The 19,042-nt window shown below is 36.2% G+C and overlaps 1 protein-coding gene across 6 annotated transcripts in view; it reads right to left on the bottom strand.

The window, feature by feature from the left end:
- Nucleotides 1-19,042, bottom strand: part of acp7 (acid phosphatase 7, tartrate resistant (putative)) — a 72,509-nt gene that overhangs the window by 25,936 nt on the left and 27,531 nt on the right. For all 6 annotated transcript variants that reach the window (XR_008386693.1, XM_053632079.1, XM_053632076.1 and 3 more), the window contains 10 exons: nucleotides 18,693-18,875; nucleotides 14,174-14,199; nucleotides 12,985-13,082; nucleotides 10,619-10,681; nucleotides 8,438-8,552; nucleotides 8,122-8,235; nucleotides 6,342-6,408; nucleotides 5,638-5,705; nucleotides 5,426-5,497; nucleotides 1,040-1,177 (listed from right to left, as the gene is read on the bottom strand). Coding sequence is in view for 5 of the 6 variants with exons in the window: in XM_053632079.1 (XP_053488054.1) it covers nucleotides 1,040-1,177; nucleotides 5,426-5,497; nucleotides 5,638-5,705; nucleotides 6,342-6,408; nucleotides 8,122-8,235; nucleotides 8,438-8,552; nucleotides 10,619-10,681; nucleotides 12,985-13,082; nucleotides 14,174-14,199; nucleotides 18,693-18,875 (944 nt within the window). In the remaining variant the exon portion in view is untranslated. The remainder of the gene's footprint in view (nucleotides 1-1,039; nucleotides 1,178-5,425; nucleotides 5,498-5,637; nucleotides 5,706-6,341; nucleotides 6,409-8,121; nucleotides 8,236-8,437; nucleotides 8,553-10,618; nucleotides 10,682-12,984; nucleotides 13,083-14,173; nucleotides 14,200-18,692; nucleotides 18,876-19,042) is intronic.

The following is a 19,042-nucleotide window of genomic DNA, read 5'->3' as shown; positions in this document are numbered from 1 at the left end:
TTAATTACCTTAATCTGATTAAGGTCATACTCGAAGTAAGCACTAATTGAATTAAGACATGTGGAGTACTCCTGTTTTAGTCGCATTATCGATGTGTATTACAGACATGTAAACACCTTAATCACATTATTAACGCCGTGTGAGAGTTTTCACCGCATTTTGCGACAGGACACGATCGCACATGGCAGTGCTCAACATTCTACGGCGAACAAGAGAGTACGGTTGCATCCCAAGCCGCATACTTGATTACTACAGGCCTGTAGTGGGGAAAAATAGATGCATCTTGGCTACTATATAGACGGTAAGTACGCGGTTTGGAACGCAGCCCACAGCTTCAAGCAGCTGTCTATTTGCACGTACAGCATGACAAATAATTAACTGCACTTAAAGCGTACATAAAAAAATTAAATAAAAACAACCAAAACTGTATACGGTACCATAACGAAGACGAACTGTATGTTGATGCGTGAAATTCCGGAGGGACGTCGGACGGCGTGGCGTGGTGACGTAATGATGCGGACTGTTAACCTAATTATGTTCTATAACATGTAAAACGGGAACATGAAAGGAGTATTCTAAAAGCAACTCATGTAAACACCTTAATCACAATATTGTCTTACTCAGAATAAGGTCAATAATTAGATTACTGCTGTCCATGTAAACGTAGTCATTGAAATATGTTATCTGTGTCATGAGCATTCACAAGAACCTCATGACATGTTTATGTAAAACGCTATTAATGTGAAATGTAGGCAACCTTCAAACCAATAAAACATGTATATTTTATCATTACTTTACTTAGTTAAATTTTTGCAGTTTGTTCAATAGATGCACCATATATTTTACATACTGCAAAATCAATAGACATTTTACAGACAGTGATTATTTTTTGCCAGGACCTTTTCTGTGAAAATTACCCTTATTTATTTTTATGTTTACACTACATACAAAATTGAGTTACAGTTTTAGCCACTGGTGACACTGCTGAGTGATGTTTACTACTCTGAATAGAGACCAGGGAGATATTGTTTTTTTTTACCTGGTCATCAGAGACCTGCTCCAGGTAGATGTGTGTTGAGTTGATGAGGTGCATACGTGTGTAGCCATAATCAGTACTTCTGAAGGCACTCCAGTCTCGAGGCTTGGGGATAAACCCATCGTGTTTTTCTCGACACCCCTAAGAAAGACAGAAACATTGGCCTTACTGTCCTTGGTAGTCTCCTGAGATATCTAGTATTTGACATTCTTTTAATTTAATTATCTCTTTTCAGAGCCTTTCAAATATATGGACTGTATCATTTTGATGCTTGGCTTGTTATTTATTTGGCTCATCACATGAGAAAAAAAAAACTCAGTCAACATTGAGCAGAACAGGGATTTTTTTTATTCTTAAATGATCAAATTCCTAGTAGATATTTATTTTAAGGTTTATGTCAAGTAATATTGGAGAAGGACTAGAAACTACGTTTCCCATCAACCACTGCACCATGTTACATGTCTCAATTCACCTGTTTCACGTTTAGATCATTAACACTGGCGTGTATATATAGTCACATTCTGCACATTGTCTTGCGTTGCTTGTTCTGTCTCCATGCATCATGCTATGCTTGTCTTTGTTCCATGTAAGTCTTGTGTTGTGCTTTGTTGGATACTTTATTAAACATTTCACTTATAGTCTGCATTTGCATCCGCCTCAAATCCCTGATGTGACAGTTTAAAGATATAAGCGAATTCATTTAAAGGGTTTTAAAGTCCTTAACACCAACTTGAGTCATCTTAATGCAGATCTATAAAAATGATTAAGCAATTAAGATGACTTAAATCAGATTCAACAAAAAAAACCGAATTCATGTTGCCTGAAAGAAAAACAATATGCCTCATGTATTTTTTAATATTAAATCTAAAGATATTTAATATCTTGGGTTTTAAATGTTTAGGTTAAAAACAATTACCTTATATTTATTATAATTCAGGCTATACATAATGAGGCTGTATAAATTCAGGGAAAACATCTGTGGAACGAAAAAGCCTGGATATAATCAAACCTGATGGATCGGGTGCCTGGATCTAATCAAACATAATCTAATCCTGGCCAATCAGAACACAACTCTGAGGTGAAAGTGTGTATCTGTTTGTCCAGCAGTTGCCTTACCAACAGTGTTTTGCCAAAGCCAGTCACATTTTGTTTCTGTGCAATTAATATTTATAATATTTCTTTCCTTTACTTCATCATAAGAAAACCTTATAGTCTGACTTTATCCCCCCCCCACCCCCCACCCCCCAGCTGCCCTTTACATTGTGTAAAGGCTTTATAAATAATGGAACAATACAAATGGTCCAAAATTACATGGAAAAATCCAAGTCCACTAACTACAGCAATCAATCTGTTGAACCCCATGTCTCCAAGGACTCTACTCTAACATCAACAGTACACAGCTGACAAGCACAGCAAGCTCTGATTTTCATTATATTCAAATACAAGAAGAGAAATGGTCCATTTCATCTTGTTTGTTGCCTTGTAGGTAAGTTATTTTTCATTTAGTTTTTCCAAACTATGAAGTTCAGCCATGAACCTGGCTAACACCACATAATGCTAGTTACATATGTAATTGTGATTCTATGAACCCTGGATAACCATCAGGGGTAGGATGTCCCTCTGGATACCTACACACGCACACATGTCGAGCTCTTCCAACAAAGTTCCATAGTGAGGTATGATGTACCATTTACAATAAATACCACTATGCTACAAGAATCGTTGTCCAGAACTTTCCCACTAAACCAGATCTAGTTCTTAATGCCATGACAGCTATCAGGGATTAATACAATCACTGTCACCTAACTAGCATTCTATTCCACCTTGCCAGGTTCTTTATTTCTCTACGGATCCCTGGGGTTTTCCACATGTAAAATGTGCTGTAGTTCCTACACCATTGACCCAGTTTTGATGTACATACACTCAAATTAAAGCTGAAAGTCTGCACTCTGAAATCATATTCATTATTTAATTTCAACCCCAATATACTGTGGTAGAGAGCTAAAATAACAATACCTTTATCGATGTCCAAATATTTATAGACCTGACTGTACTTTTGAAGTACTTTTAACTGTGGGATATAATAATAGGATGTGCTGGATCAAGTGTTATTTTATAAGCTTCTGAATAAGGAAATTATTTTTAAATTAAACTAAATTTGCAGTAATTACTGTGATAATTATAACTTGGACTATTCAAGCAGCAATATATTCACGATATATACCAGACTGTTAGATTATTGTTAGATTACTTATTTGAATTTTCTCATTCATATATAGTCTTGTGAAAAGATAAATACACCCCATGGAAATTTTTTTATTATTATTTATTTATTTATTTTTTTTACATATTTTGACAAGCAAATATTTGAATAATCTTTGAAACAGTACCTATTAAAGAAGTTGATATACTTGAACAAAGCCACAAGGAAAATTAGCCTTTTCAATCATTTATTCAACAGAAACATCAATACATATTCTTCTGTGGAAAACATAAGTACACCCTTGGCCTCAGAAGCTAGTATTGCCCCTTTCAGCAGAAATAACTTCTTGTAGGCGTTTTGCATAATTGTCCACCAGGCTTGCTGGAATTTTTGACCACTCGTCCATGTAATATTCTTTCAGTTGGAAGATGTCTGAGGGTTTTCTTGCACGTACTGCCCGTTTCAAATCCCCCCCAACATTTCAATGGGATTAAAATCCGGGCTTTGACTAGGCCATTCCATTTTTTCTTTTCGAGCCATTCCTTGGTGGATTTGCTAGTGTGCTTGGGATCATTATCCTGTTGAAAAGCCCACTTTCTGTTCAACTTAAACTTTCAAACAGATGGCCTCACATTATCTTCAAGCACTCTTTGATATGATGCAGAATTCATAGTTGAATCAATGAATGAAAGCTGTCCAGTTCGTGAGGCAGCATAGTAACCCCAAACCATTACATTTCCACCACCGTGCTTCATAGTTGGTATAACATGCCTCTCCTGAAAAGCTGTCTGCTCTATGCCAAACATATTTGCTGTTACTGTGGCCAAAGAACTCTTATCTTTGATTTGTCCAGAGCATATTATTCCAAACTGTAGTCTTGCAAGGGCTTTTTCCTGGCATGCCTCCCATGCAGGTCAAGTTTGTTCAGTCTCTTTCTGATTGTAGAAGCATGCACTTTGACTTACTTAGTAAGTTGCAGGACCTACTAGCAGATCCAGTGATGAAATGTTGGGGTTCTTGGAGACTACTTCTTGCATCAGATGGTCTGCTCTTGGGCTGAACTTGATGGGATGGCTAGTCCTGGACAAATTGGCAGCCGTTTGATATCTGTGCCATTTGTAGATTATTTTCCTTACATTTTAATGATGTACTTCAAATAATATGGAGATGTTTTAAATCCCTTGCCAGACTCATAGGCATCCATGCCTTTTTTTGTGACGGCCTTACAGAACTCTTTAGATCTTGGCATAATGACACCACACCCCTCAATAGCAAAGGAAACATCAGACACTAGATATGAGAGAAGTATAAATAAGCAGGTTCTCATCACTGGCACCCAATCTTGAACACCTGATTCTAGTTTTATGGATTTGAAGGTGTGATAAATGTAGGGATGTACTTACTTTTTCCATGTGACTAATCTGTTTTTTGTTCATTTAAATTGTGAAAATTACCACAAAACATCAATTTTGAGTGCATCACCTTTATTAATAGCAATGTTTCAAAGAGGATCAAATGTTTGCTTGTCTAAATATGTAACAAAAAAATAAATAAATAATAAAAAAATTCCATAAGGTGCGCTTATTTTTCACATGACTCATCACTTTAGACTTTTTTTTTCCATTTTTATATCACATTTGACATCCAAGTGTTCAGTCTGCCTTTTGTAATCTCAATATTTATAGGCAAGTGCTTGTGTTTAAAGGTGGTGGTTTAGATATTATTGAAAACTGTCTCCTACTAAATAAAATAACTTTTCACTTTAATTCTGCATACAGCCCATTCCACTTAGGAGCACTGCCTATGTTGTGCCTATGTTCTTTGAGCAAGTAGGTGAAGATTATGGTTCCACAAACCACTGTTATATTGTTATAATATCCACTGCAAGCAGTTAAAACTTGGCAGGAGAATACAATAATATCAATAAACTTAATTTATATTTTAATTCTAATCAAATCATTTATATTGTAATAACCATGTTTTGGTGTGCCGGAGGGCTTTGGGCAGGAGAGGAGTCCACTCTATGTAATCTATGTATTTTAGACACTGTCCTTTTATTTATTTATTTATTTAACAAATTTTGCTTAATTCTTTGCAAACTTTTGAATGACCCTTAGAAGTATAAAGGAATAATAAATATAGATTTTGCCTACAATAAAGTACTTGTAATTGAAAAACATACTTACAGCTGAGCCAGTAATGATATGCACGGGTGCTTTAGGATTCACGTATGGCTTATCAACACTCCCATTAAACACCTGTGACAAAGCAACAACAGACTGTGATCACAAAATAATAATAATAAAAAAATGTACATGATTTTATTTAATTTCTAAAATTTTGTCTGACCATTTTATTGATATTTATGACATTTGTTTTTACAGAGTGTGGAGTATACCTTGTAATTATACACAGGCCATAGTCTCTCATAGGTATGTTCATGTGCCCAAAGCTCCAGATCCACTCCTTTATCAACATGTCCACACAATAATACAGTGTTACTACATCATTGCCAAATAATTTACATTCTGAGTAATAATAATAATTAAAAAAAATAATAAAAACAACACTTTACATAAACAAACTCCAAATCAAATTATGGCTATGAGGAGTCACCTCAGTATTACAAAAATATTATCGGGTTTCTAAAAAAATTTGCTTTATTAAGAGATTCAGATCCTTCAAGATGGTTATGATGAAAGTTGAGAGAAATTTCTGCTTGGCAAGAGAGCCGTGCTTTCAAGTGTAAATAAACTCTTAGATGAAATCCAGAGCATTCCACTCAGACCAGAGCTCAGACACTGCTTACTGTGGCCAAACCTAAGGGGATGCTTTGGTAATACTCAAAGTTCTGCAGGTTTACGTGCAACATTCCACCCATTTAAATGAACAGAGGCTCAATCGGGACATCTAATCTCATGTTATGCATGCTGTAATGTCTACTATAAGCACTGAATCATTTTGTCTAGTTGGCAATATGAAGCTTGCCGCAATATTCGTATTCAGTGACTTAAGAGTTTTACAGTGATTCAGGAGAAGATGTTATTATTAGATGTGTGCAGCCTGCTGAAACAAACAGTATCTGGAGTCACTGAGGTATACCATGCTGATAGAATAAGTCCTCCAGGCCAGGGGCTGGCGGCTTTATGTCACTGCGTCCATGGCGTACCTGAAAAAAAAGAAATGTGAATGAATAAATGTAAGTGCAAATCTTCTTTCTGGACTTTCTTTTGGAAACCAAGAAAGACCTTGAAATGCATCTTGAAATTAAGCATTTATGAAAATCCAGTATAGAGACTGAGAGTTACATTACATTGTTCATATTCCTTTAAAACACAAGCAAAAATGTGCACATACAGGCCTTTAATAAAATTTTTGCATGTCTAAAGGCATGTGCAAGCTTGACACTTGAAAAAAAAAAAGCCGATTTACTAACAGAGTCTATAGAGGACTGTCATATGACCAGAAAATTATGTCTTAAACTTTTAACACATTTTACTTAAATAATATGCAAATTGCAGAGTTTCTAATTAAAGGTGCAAAACACAGGGCTGTGTCAATGTAAATCGATTAATTTTGGACCGACAATGCGATTTACTAAGCCTGAAAGTCACTTTGGGAATGGTGATTGTGGCCACAAATTAATTCACGACCAGTTCACATCCTTCAGCATATCATGCCGCCTAGTCATTACCGAGTGACGATAGTATTGCCTGTAGGTCTGGGGGAAGGGGAGAGGGTGGGGGGTCAGATATACATAACGCATATCTCATTACAATATTTACATAAAATCATATCTACACTATGTGCGCATGTGCTCTGTGTTGAACAGAAGGTCTTCAATAAGAATACTTATTGAATTTTTGTATAGCAAAGTAGCCCTGAAAAAAAACGTGTTGCATTACTTTCTTAATTGAAGTCTCTGTTAATGTTTTGAGAGCAAAGACATTCATGGCTTTATCTGTTTGGAAGCATGGCCAAGGGATGCCAAGATGCATCAGTGAAAGATGTTTTGTTGCTCGGCAGGTTATTAAGGTTTGTATAGGACTACAAAAATAGGCAACAAGTATGAAACACAACACACTTTATTTTTGGCTCTCTTAAAGCTGCAGACACCATGTTTTCCTACAAACATTTAAATCTCCCAATGTGATAGCCATTACAATGGCTGGAATATAAGCAATTCCCAACCAGGGCTGGGCAGTATGAAAAAATATCATATCACGAAACTTGAGGACTTTTCTACGATACACGATGCATATCACAATATATTATTTAGCTAACGAACTGTCTGCAAAACAGTATTAAAATAAACAAACAAAAAAAAGTTTAACTGTGTTTGACTATACTTTTCTTTAATCCCAACAAGGACAAAGTTGTTTTTAAAAAATGATGTAAAACCAATGACATCCATTCAGTACCATAAATTTGTAATTATTAAAAACATTTTTTAAAAATATCACCATACCAACGATATCTCAGAAAAGTGTATCGCATAATCATTCATTATGATATCAATATTATATCGATATATCGCCCAGCCCTATTCTCGACATTATCGGCATTTCTCAGCCAGATACATTGGGTACAAAATCAACTAAATTTGCCTGTGTAAACAGTGTTCGTTCTTTCATATTCTTTTGAACTGTAAGTAAAATACTAAGAATCTATGAATGCTAGCCATGCCTGTATGATTGGAATACAGTACATAGCCTTTATATGAATAATCCTGTCACTCTTGCATCATGCTGAAAAAAGATCTACTTTAATAAATGCCACATAAAAATACCTGTAAAGGTTTCTGGTTTAAACCAGTATCTTAAATGGTAAATTGATGAATCCTTGGATCTATTTAGCTATCAGACTCCAGAAAGATCCATACATAGCTTTCAAACTTGGTGCAGTCATCTTGATCATCATTAGAGCAGTACATGGGTCTGTGTGCCATGGTGATTATCCAGGGTCTTGCAGCTCTGTTCTCTGGTTTGTTTGCTTCCTAGTCAAAGGAGATGAATAGCAAGGATTTAAATTTGACGAACCTAAACTGAAACAATTTATTTATTATTAGAACATCCTTTAGTCAGTTGGCTTGGTTTGAACATTTCCAGTGTTACAGTGAATTGTTTAAAAATAAGTTTAAAATCAGTTCTTTTGATGAACTACAATTAGCTCAGACTGAGCACGTCTTGTGCACATACCTCCAGGTCCTTCTGCAGCCATTCATACTGTTTGAAGAGGAGACCTAGACCATATTCAAGGTAGAAGTAGACTTCAGTAGAGAAAGAGATGATGTGTGCTGACCCAATATTCCAGCTGCACACAGAGGAAGACATAAAAAGGTTTGACTACTTTTAAAACACAGAAGCAAACATAAATGCCTTTATACACGAGACATACTTCCAAAGAAAATCTGGAAATGTTTGTGCTCAGGCAGAAGCAAAACTAAAATGCTTAGGCTGAAACCTCAAATGCTAAGCTAAAAATGTTTTACTTAAGTACAATATAGCTAATTTGTTATGCACTGGAGCACATTATGTGCTTAATATGCATAAAACGAAACAATAATGTAGGTAATTTATGGAAAAAGCCAGACTCCTTTTTTTCTGGTGTTTGTATGCTCTAATTTTTGTATTGTGAGCCTATTTGAATGGTTTTAATTCTTAAACAGAATGTGTTTAACTCAAAGCTCAGTAGCTGAATCTAACCACCTTTTAAATAAAAATGTTCTCTGAAAGTGAAAAGGTCAGGAATGAAGCTTTATACCTTCAAATACACTCACTATCCACTTTACTAGGAAAACCTGTACACATGCTCATATATGCAGTTGTCTAATCAGCCAAGCATGTGGCTCCGGCTGCATAAAATCATGCAGATACAGGTCAAGAGCTTCAGTTAATGTTCACATCAATTGTACGAAATGGGGAAAATATTTTATCTTTGTGACTTTAACCTTGGCATGGATGTGGGTACCAGATGGGTACCAGATGTCTCTAGAGTTTACACAGAATGGTGCAAAAAAACAAAAAACATCCTGTGTGCGGCAGGTCTGCAGGCTGAAACACTTTGTTGATGAGAGAGATAGTGGAGAGGAGAATGACCAGATTGGTTTGAGCTGCTAGAAAGTCTATAGTAAATCAAATAATCACTCTTTACAACCGTGGTGAGCAGAAAAGCATCTCAGAAAACACAACACATCAAACCCTGAGGTGGATGGACTACAACAGCAGACGACCACATCAGGCTCCACTTCTGTCAGCCAAGAACAAGAAGGTTCTGAGGTTATCAAGGGCACAGACTCACTGAAACTGGACAGTTGAAGACTGGAAAAAGACCAGGTGATGAGCCTGGGCCCATGCTAGCCTCAGATTCCTGTTCTTGGCTGACAGGAGTGGAACCCAATGTGGTCTTCTGCTGTTGTAGCTCATCCACCTCAAGGTTTGATGCATTGTGCATGCTGAGATGCTTTTCTGCTCACAGCCCATTTTCCACTCACACACAATGAAGATCAGGGTCCACATTCACAAAAAATCCTATAATTAAAAGTAAGCCCTACTAGGCAGATAAGTGTTTTATTTAGAGCAAAAAGAAGCTCCTAAATCTAAAACAACGGCACATAAGCCGAATATTCTTGTGTCACTAAAAAATATATCACAAACAATTGTTACAGCTGGCAACACAAGTCACCAAGTTAATGCATTAGAAATGTCATGACAAAGCACTTAAAAATGGGGTTGCAATGACTGGATATTACTCAACTATTAAGAGATGTAATGCAATACCATTAGAGATCCTGTTTTGATAATTATGCTACTTGGCCACAAGAAAATTGTGGTATGCAGTGCAAATAAACTTCTAATCTAATCTCAGCTGTCTCATATAATCAAAGTAATACTGCTTGACAATTACTCTAAAGGTTACATATTTTACAAGAAGTAAGCATTTAGCCTTTTTTCCCCACTTATACAGCTATATCATTTTAATGTATTTTATATTGCTCTGGCAACATTATGGCAATTGTGATTTAATTTATCTGTTTACAACATATCAGCCATATCATAATCGAATGATATGAATCAAATGATTATTACTCATGAAGCATGCCATCATCAGCTCAAGCTTCTTAGCAATTTCGTTAACAGGGTTTATAAGAAATTCGAAAACTTTCAGGAGCGTATAGGAGAACCCGAACTGGTAAGGTAGAATTTTACATAATATGAGCCAAGTGCTTAATCCAGAGCATAACTACCTGATTTGTCAGTTCCTTGGTATTTGGTTAGAATGCAACATTCTTATGCAACTCACAAAGGAGAACATCTGCTTTGAACATAAAACAGGCATGTGATGAATGGAGAGGATGAGATGGTAATTAAAGCTCATACCTGTACCACAGGCTCTCAGTTTCCCCTGGCATACTGAAACGGCTCTTGTAGTGTGAGAAATTGCTGGAAAAAAATTAACACAATAAATTACTAACATACCAGTGTCTGCTTTTTCAATCAGTTAGAGGTATCCTCCTGATCTAAATAAACAAATGGTAACACATTTTAGCTGGGCATAATGTTGCAACAGAAATAACTTTCTAGGAATGCTGTAGCTAGCACAGGTACTAAATTTTCCATTTTCAAAAAAAATTATGTTGGTCCATTTGTCATTTTTGCTTTATGAGATATGGCTGTAACAGACCAACTCTTCAATAGTACTGCAATGAATGAACTTATAAAAGCATCTTGAACTTAGACAGTACAAAGCAGGGGAGCCCCTAATTGATTTCAGACATTCAGGGTATAAGGTGACAAGTACAGGGTCATGGTAGTTGAGAAGAGGTCACAGGTCAAAGGGAGCTTGATGAGACAATACCATTTTCTTGTTTGTGGACAGAGTTGATAATGCTGATAATGTTCCCAGAGCTGATAATGTTTCAGCTAAGAATTTAGAATTAAATTACCATTACAGACATGTGGTGCCAAAAAAACACACACAAAAAAACAATAACAACAACAACTAAGCAATCACTACATAAAGTCCTGCAGCTATCTCAAAAAATGAAGCAATGAAGCAGTTCTTCATTCAGACACAAGATTTGAGATCTTCTACTGGATAACAACACACTGGCAAGATTTAAACCGAAAAAGCAGTGTGTAATAATCCCTAGGACAGAGGTAGGCCTGTAATCTTGCACTTTATAGGACAAGATATGATAGACTTGTATACAATATTTATATATAACTGTATGTGGAAACAGGTTTGATTACAAGACCACAGACTATGCATTTAATAAAGAGATGTCCAGAGGGTGGACAGAATGACAGAAATATTATGTGATTAGTTTAGTGTGAACAAAAACTTTGAGTAAATGTGTACAGAACTGAAAGGACAGACAACTTTATAGCCCCCTCTTGTGTCAGATTGCGGCTGGGTAGCCGCTGACACCACCAGTGTACATATGAGATTGACAGGACTGATGCAGGCTTTGTGTACTAATACAAAAAAAATCACATAGTTCTACTGTTTCATTCAAATCCCATCAAAAGGAAATTTAAAATTGTGCTAGAAAACAATTTTTTTTAAAAATCCATGAACGGTATGAAAGTAGGCGTACATTTTCCCATTTCTGTTAGGACTATTGATGATGATAATCTAATGTTGATAATTAATTAATAAAGATAATAAATTAATCAATGTTTCATAGAGTTAAACAAAAGCTGGCAATGCCTTTTCTCAAGCCCAATTATCGTTAAATCCATCTTCACAGTTTTGTGACTTACCAAAAAAATGACAAGTCTAAATCTTCTGTTTGCTCACTCATTAAAAAAAACAAAAAAAAACAAAACAAAAAAAAACAGACTCAAACTTTAGTTTTTCCCTGCCGGATTATGATCAAAAACAAGTTTAATGGCTTTCCCTGTCACTGTTTATCAGCCTTTTTCTGTTAATCATTCTACAAGCAATCTCAAAGCTATCCCAGTTGTCCTGTGCTGCAGAGTAGTGGGAGCAGAAAACGACTGTGGTATGGACAACTATTACTATTAAAAATAACCATTAATTAATTTTACAATCTTTCCTTTTTTGGTATTGAAGGAGGTAATACTGCTTACTCTAGTCTATTTACGTTGTGAGTGGCTCATTGGGTAAGTCAAAGTGACTCGTTGAAATTCAAAAGCAGAGCAAATACCTCACAAAATGTTCTGGATCGCAACAGCACCCTTTCTCCCCTGCCTTGCTTCTCTTTCCAGACAGTAGCAGTGGTCCATGAGAAGGTTGAGTGTTTAATGCTACAACTATTCATAAGTTTATGGAATATGCATTTGAGCTCAGCCAAAAAACCTTTTTAACGTCAGCCTGTTCAGGATATGCGTGGACAGGAATGTGGGGAACAAGGAGTACAGGGAAATCAGAGCAGATCTGAAATAGATATTGTCTATACTTCAGACTTGCTATACATCCAACGAATGAGACTTTACATCCACACAAAGTCGTTAGAGTTTAGTTCGAAAAAATATATATTTTATGTTTTGATAAACTATGACATTTATGACATATAATTAATAAAAAAGTGTACTCATAAAATGAGCTCATAAGTACGTATGTACTCATAAGTACGATTATGTGTGTGTGTGTATATATATATATATATATATATATATATATATATATATATATATATATAGATAGATAGATAGATATAGATATATATATATAAAACAAAACTTTAACATATAATGACGGAAATAATCATAATACTTACTAGGCCCACTCATGATTACCAGGAGAGGTCATATACGGCACATAGGCAGCAATGGACTCAATCTGTCTCATGAACTCATCCCCAATCCTGCCATTGTCCTGAAAGACAAAGACACCATTAGAAGCGCTTACTGAAATGCAACATGAAACAGACTGTTAAATGAATACATTAGTGGCAATACAATAAAAAGGCAACATCCATATTGCATTGACTTTAGTAAAACAGTAAAATGTGTGTTGACAGCTATGTCTTACATTTGGTTAATGTCCTTTTTTTTACTAGAGGAATAGTGAAGGCCAAGCTGTTGACAAGTTTAACTGAGAAACCTCAGCAATGACAGAAAGTAAGCGCAGCCGAGAGAGGAGGCTATAAAAATAAGGACTACCATTAAACTAAATCAATTTTCCAGGCAACTCACTCACAGCCCTATCATTACCTCAAAAGGGGACAAAAAGACCTTCATTAAATCTGAACCAGCTGTTTTGACAAATATCATAATGAGGGTAATTATGGGATAAAATGGTGCAAACTCTAATAGTTTGCTGAATTTTCAAGCAATTTGACAGCTCCTGTTATGTTTTTCTAGGACTCTGGAAGTAGTGGAATGGATTTCTTCACAGAACTGGTTGTACAAAATATTGTAATATTCTGATTCAATGTTATTCCCTTTGGGAAAAATGGAGGCATCATTACAGAGTCAGGGATTTTCCATATTAACATGTTTGGAAAAAAGACTTTTATTGTTTAAAAAAAAAAAATCAGACAGGAGTACGCTTGTGAAAATAGTTCATGAAAGACTATCCGATCATATTGTTTTTATGGTGGACTACAGTCTGCAGCCTCTATCTGATCAACACACCATAATGTTCGAGCCAGCAGATTTTCAACAACAAATTACACTTAAAAGAGTGGGACAGAAAACAGGGTGCAGGCTTAGTAAATTCCACAGTGATTTCTACCACGGGTAGCAGTGGTGCATTTTAAAAATTGAAGATCTGTTTAGGCAACAAGCAATAATGGGGATTTTTCATAGCTTGACTGTTTTTTTTTTTTTTTAACAGATACTACACTGAAAGCACATACAACTATTACTGTTGACTGCTTGCCAAACAAAGTAATAGAGAAACACATGCTATAAGCAGCTTTAAATATTACTGTTCATTAAAACAAGTGCTTGGTGTAACTTTACCTCATGCATATCATAAGCAAAGTCTCCTGCAAATCAAGCAGAAAGAACAACATTTCAGAAATGTGATGAATAGATCATATTAATGAAGTCTCATGAACATTTACTAGCCCCACTAGAACTCAAGAAAGCTTACTGTTGTGTACTTGTGTTGATAGTTTTAAAATCCGATAGTATAGGACCTATACTAATATCGACCTATAGGACCTATACTAATATCTAATGTTAATGGGCTTTGACTTGTAAGAACTTCTGTCTGATTGATAGCTTTTGGGTCAGCAGAGGGCACTATTAAACACTTGTAAAATATTCTCTACAAGTTTCAAGAACACTAAATTTCAGGAGTCAGTCTAAAATAATGATTGAATATCAGAGTGGACAACATCTCACCATTCACTCCCATTGTGAAGCCTTTATTTGGTCAAAATGGGAGGCACCACCTTGCAAAATTTGGAGCCAAAGCATGCAGAGTACATACGGCTAGTCAGACAACCCACCTCTCGCCCACCCGTATTGGTGATGGACACTGTACTTGTTCGTGACCAGACTGCGCACACTGTGAGATACCTGAAGTGCAACTTAAGACGGTGCATCAGCTTTTATAAAATAAAATCTTGTATTTTTATCTTTTATTAAATTATGTAAAATGCTAAATTGTAGATGTATAATTTTTGCAAGTATATTGATTTTTTTATTGTTAGAAAAGCTTAATGTATGGTACTAACTGAAAATATACCTGTAAACTGGAAACATTTACACTCAACACAACATATTTCTAAGGAAAGAAATTGCTGCACTCCACAATTTTCATCTAGCTCTTACACCTACAGTAAGTTACCCATCTGAATGGCGAAGTGCACTATTTTATGCTCCATTCATTGTGTTAGGACAGTACCTTTAAAAATTTGTCACTGGCTAACCATATCAAGCTACTTTGAGTGTTTCCTAAGGTCATATAGTCAATCATAAACTATTATGAAATGTAGCTAGTGTTGGCTGCCTTGGTTTATCACTTTGTTTATTCACATTGGTTTGCTAGTTATATTGTTACAGCAAGCTAGCTTAGACATCAACCCCCCCCCCCCCCCCCCGTCATGTCCAAAACTGTCACTCACCTATTCAAACAAGCCATTTTCTATATCATCATTTGACTATAAAATATATTTATCATAAATAAAAATATTGGAATCAATATCAAGGTCAACTGAACAGTTGTAAAAGGACAACACTTTTCCTGAAAATAATTTGTGGAGATAACTTAATTATATAGATAACTTAAAATGTAAGTTCGGGTACTTTCCCACTCACTAAAATGAGACTGGGCGAGGTTAAAAATGTACTGCAGCCAGCCACTAGAAGGCTTCACAGACATTTTGGCTTCACTTCTGAATCCCTCTCATGACTTCCACCCTTATATACACCCACAAAGTACTTTATTAAGAACGCCTTTACACCTACTCATTTGTACAGGCCAGTAGCTTCAGGTAATGTTCACATCAACCATCGGAATGGAGTAAAAATGAGATCTCAGTGATTTTGTACGTGCTGGTTTGAGTATTTCAATAACTGCTGATCTCCTGGAATTTCTATGCACAACAGACTCTAGAGTTTACTTAAAATAGTGCAATAAAGAAAAAACATCCAGTGTGCGGAAACTGTTGATGAGAGAGGTCAATGGAGAATGGCCAGACTGGTTTGTGCTAACAGAAAGGCTACAGTAACTCAGATAACCACTCTGTACAATTGTGGTGAGCAGAAAAGCATCTCACATCAAACCTTGAGGTGGATGGGCAACAACAGCAGAACACCACATCGGGTTCCACTTCTGACAGTGATGAACAGAAATCTGAGGCTGCAGTGGGCACAGGCTCACCAAAACTGGACAGCTGAAGACTGGAAAAATGTAGCCTGGGCTGAGGAATCTTGATTTCTGCTGAGGCACGCAGATGGTAGGGTCAGAATTTGGCACCAACAGCATGAATCCATGGACCCAACCTGCCTTGTGTCAACAAGGCTGGTGGAGGTGATGTAATGGTGTGGGGAATGTTTTCTTGGCACACTTTGGGCCTGTTAATACCAATCAATCATCACGTGAAGGCCACAGCCTATCTGAGTATTGCTGTTGACCATGTGCATCCCTTCATGGCCACAATTTACCCAACTTCTAATATCTACTTCCAGCATGATAATGCACCATGTCATAAAGCAAAAGTCGTCTCAAACTGGTTTAATGAACACGACAGTAGGCAGTTCAGTGTACTTCAGTGGCTTTCCCAGTCACTGGATCTGAATCCAATAGAACAACTTTGGGATGTGGTAGAATGGGAGATTTGTAGCATGAATGAGCACCTGAAAAATCTGCAGGAACTACATTATACAATCATGTCAACATGGAATCTCAAAGGAATGTTTCCAACATCTTGTGAAATCCATGCCACAAAGAATTGAGGTTTTTTTCAGAAAAAAGGGAGGCCCTACCCAGTGTTAGTATAGGGTTCCTAATAAAGTGAGTGTAAATACACTGCCATCTAAATCTAAATACACTGCCAGTCAAAAGTTTCTGAACACTGTATATTTTAACATTCAACCATTTAGCAATAAATGAAAAAGGAATTGCTTATTATTATATGCTGAATTGAGAAACATTAGAAATGACTTTTTTATTGAAATAATCATATACTTGGAAAAGGCCAAACTATCACTTAAATATATTTTACAATACATGCATTGTTTAAGAGTCTATTATCTGGAGCAATGGTCACCAATCCTGTTCCTGAAGATCTACCTTCCTGATGACTTTAGCTCCAACCATAACTGTGCACACCTGACCATCTAATCATTGCCTAAAGAAGTTCTTGATAAACTAAAACAGTCAGTACATTTACATGGACAACAATAATCCACTATTAACCCGATTAAGACAATACTCTGATTAAGAAACTACCATGTAAACAGCCATTTTTTATTACCTTAATCCGATTTAAGTCATACTCGAAGTAAACACAAACCGTAACCACATAAGCATGTGATCTGGGACAGAGCCCACGGCTTCAAGCAGTCGTCTATTTGCATGTATAGCATGACAAATAATTAACTGCACTTGAAGCTTTCGTAAAAATGTAAAATAAAAACACCCAAAACTGTATACGGTACTATAATGAAGATGAACTCTATGTTGAGACGTGAAATTCTGGATGGAACGTCGAACGGTGTGGCACGGTGACGTAATGACGTGTGCTGTTAATCGATCTATGTTCTATAACATGTAAAACGGGAACATGAAAGGAGTATTCTAAAAGCGACTCATGTAAACACCTTAATCACAATATTGGCTTACTCAGAGTAAGGTCAATAATTAGATTACTGCTGTCCATGTAAACGTAGTAAATCAGTGCGTTTACATGGACAACAGTCATCCACTATTAACCTGATTAAGACAATACTCTGATTAAGAAACTACCTTGTAAACAGCAATTTTTAATTGCCTTAAACCGATTAAGGTCATACTCGAAGTAAACACAAATCGAATTAAGACATGTGGAGTACTCCTGTTATAGTCGCATTATCGACGTGTATTACAGACATGTAAACACCTTAATCACATTATTAACGTCGTGTGAGAGTTTTCACCGCATTTTGCGACAGGACACGATCACACATGGCAGTGCTCAACCGTTTTATGGCAAAAGAGAGCACGGCTGCCTCCCAAACCGCGTACTTGCCTACTATAGGCCTGTAGTAGGAGAAATACATCTATCTCGGCTACTATATAGACGGTAATTACACGGTTTGGGATGCAGCCCACAGCTTCAAGCAGTTGTCTATTTGCACGTACAGCATGACAAATAATTAACTGCTCTTGAAGCGTCCGTAAAAAAAATTAAATAAAAACACCTAAAACTATATACGGTACCATAACAAAGATGAACTGTATGTTGATACGTGAAATTCTGGAGGGACGTCGGACGGCGTGGCGCGGTGACGTAATGACGTGTGCTGTTAATCGAATTATGTCCTATAAAATGTAAAACGGGTACACTAGAGGAGTATTCTAAAAGTAACTCATGTAAACACCTTAATCACAATATTGTCTTACTCAGAGTAAGGTCAATAATTAGATTACCGCTGTCCATGTAAACGTAGCCAATGTTCGGTTGGAGATTAAACCTACACGAAGGTAGATCTCAAGGAAGAGGGTTGGTGACCAATGATCTACAGGCTTAATGGGTTTACACCTTAAAAAGCACTCATTTATAGTCCCATTAGGATCTGAGAGGAAACGGTTAATAATTTCCACACAGATTTAGGATTCCTTATTTAATGCTGTTCTGAATCATTTTGTCTTTGGCAATAATAGTGATTCAACTAATAAAACACAAGAAACATCCAGTTGATTATTTTATTTAGTAATAAAACAACTTTATGTTTTGTAATAAAACAGAAGAAACTTCAGGTGATCAAAAACTTTATATTTTAAATGAATATTTTCTTTTGAAGATAATTTCATGGCTATAAATCTTACCAATGTGCAGGATGACATCATACATCCCGGCCTGTGTCTCTTTCTGAAGTCTGGCCAGTGATTGAGGGTTTTCATTGCCCATGTCACCAAAGAGAGCAAATCTAGGGCTAAAACTTGTGCTATCATTCAGAGCAGTAAAGAAGAGAATATCACTCCAGCCCTCCTCACTACCACAGTGGTAGACTGTAAAACACACACACATTTACATTCAGTAAATGTTACAAGACACAAACCCACTGAACTGTGAAATTCTGAAAGCAACTATTTTTAAGCATGGATTTTTGGATCATTGTCCTGATATTCATATACTGACATTTGAGAAATCTGATAATTTTATGATCCAAGAACAG

Source organism: Ictalurus furcatus, chromosome 9 (genome assembly GCF_023375685.1).
Source record: "Ictalurus furcatus strain D&B chromosome 9, Billie_1.0, whole genome shotgun sequence".
NCBI classification, from domain to species: Eukaryota; Metazoa; Chordata; class Actinopteri; order Siluriformes; family Ictaluridae; genus Ictalurus; species Ictalurus furcatus.
The sequence above is the reverse complement of the archived record's forward strand: the minus strand, read 5'-3'. Positions and strand labels throughout refer to the sequence as shown.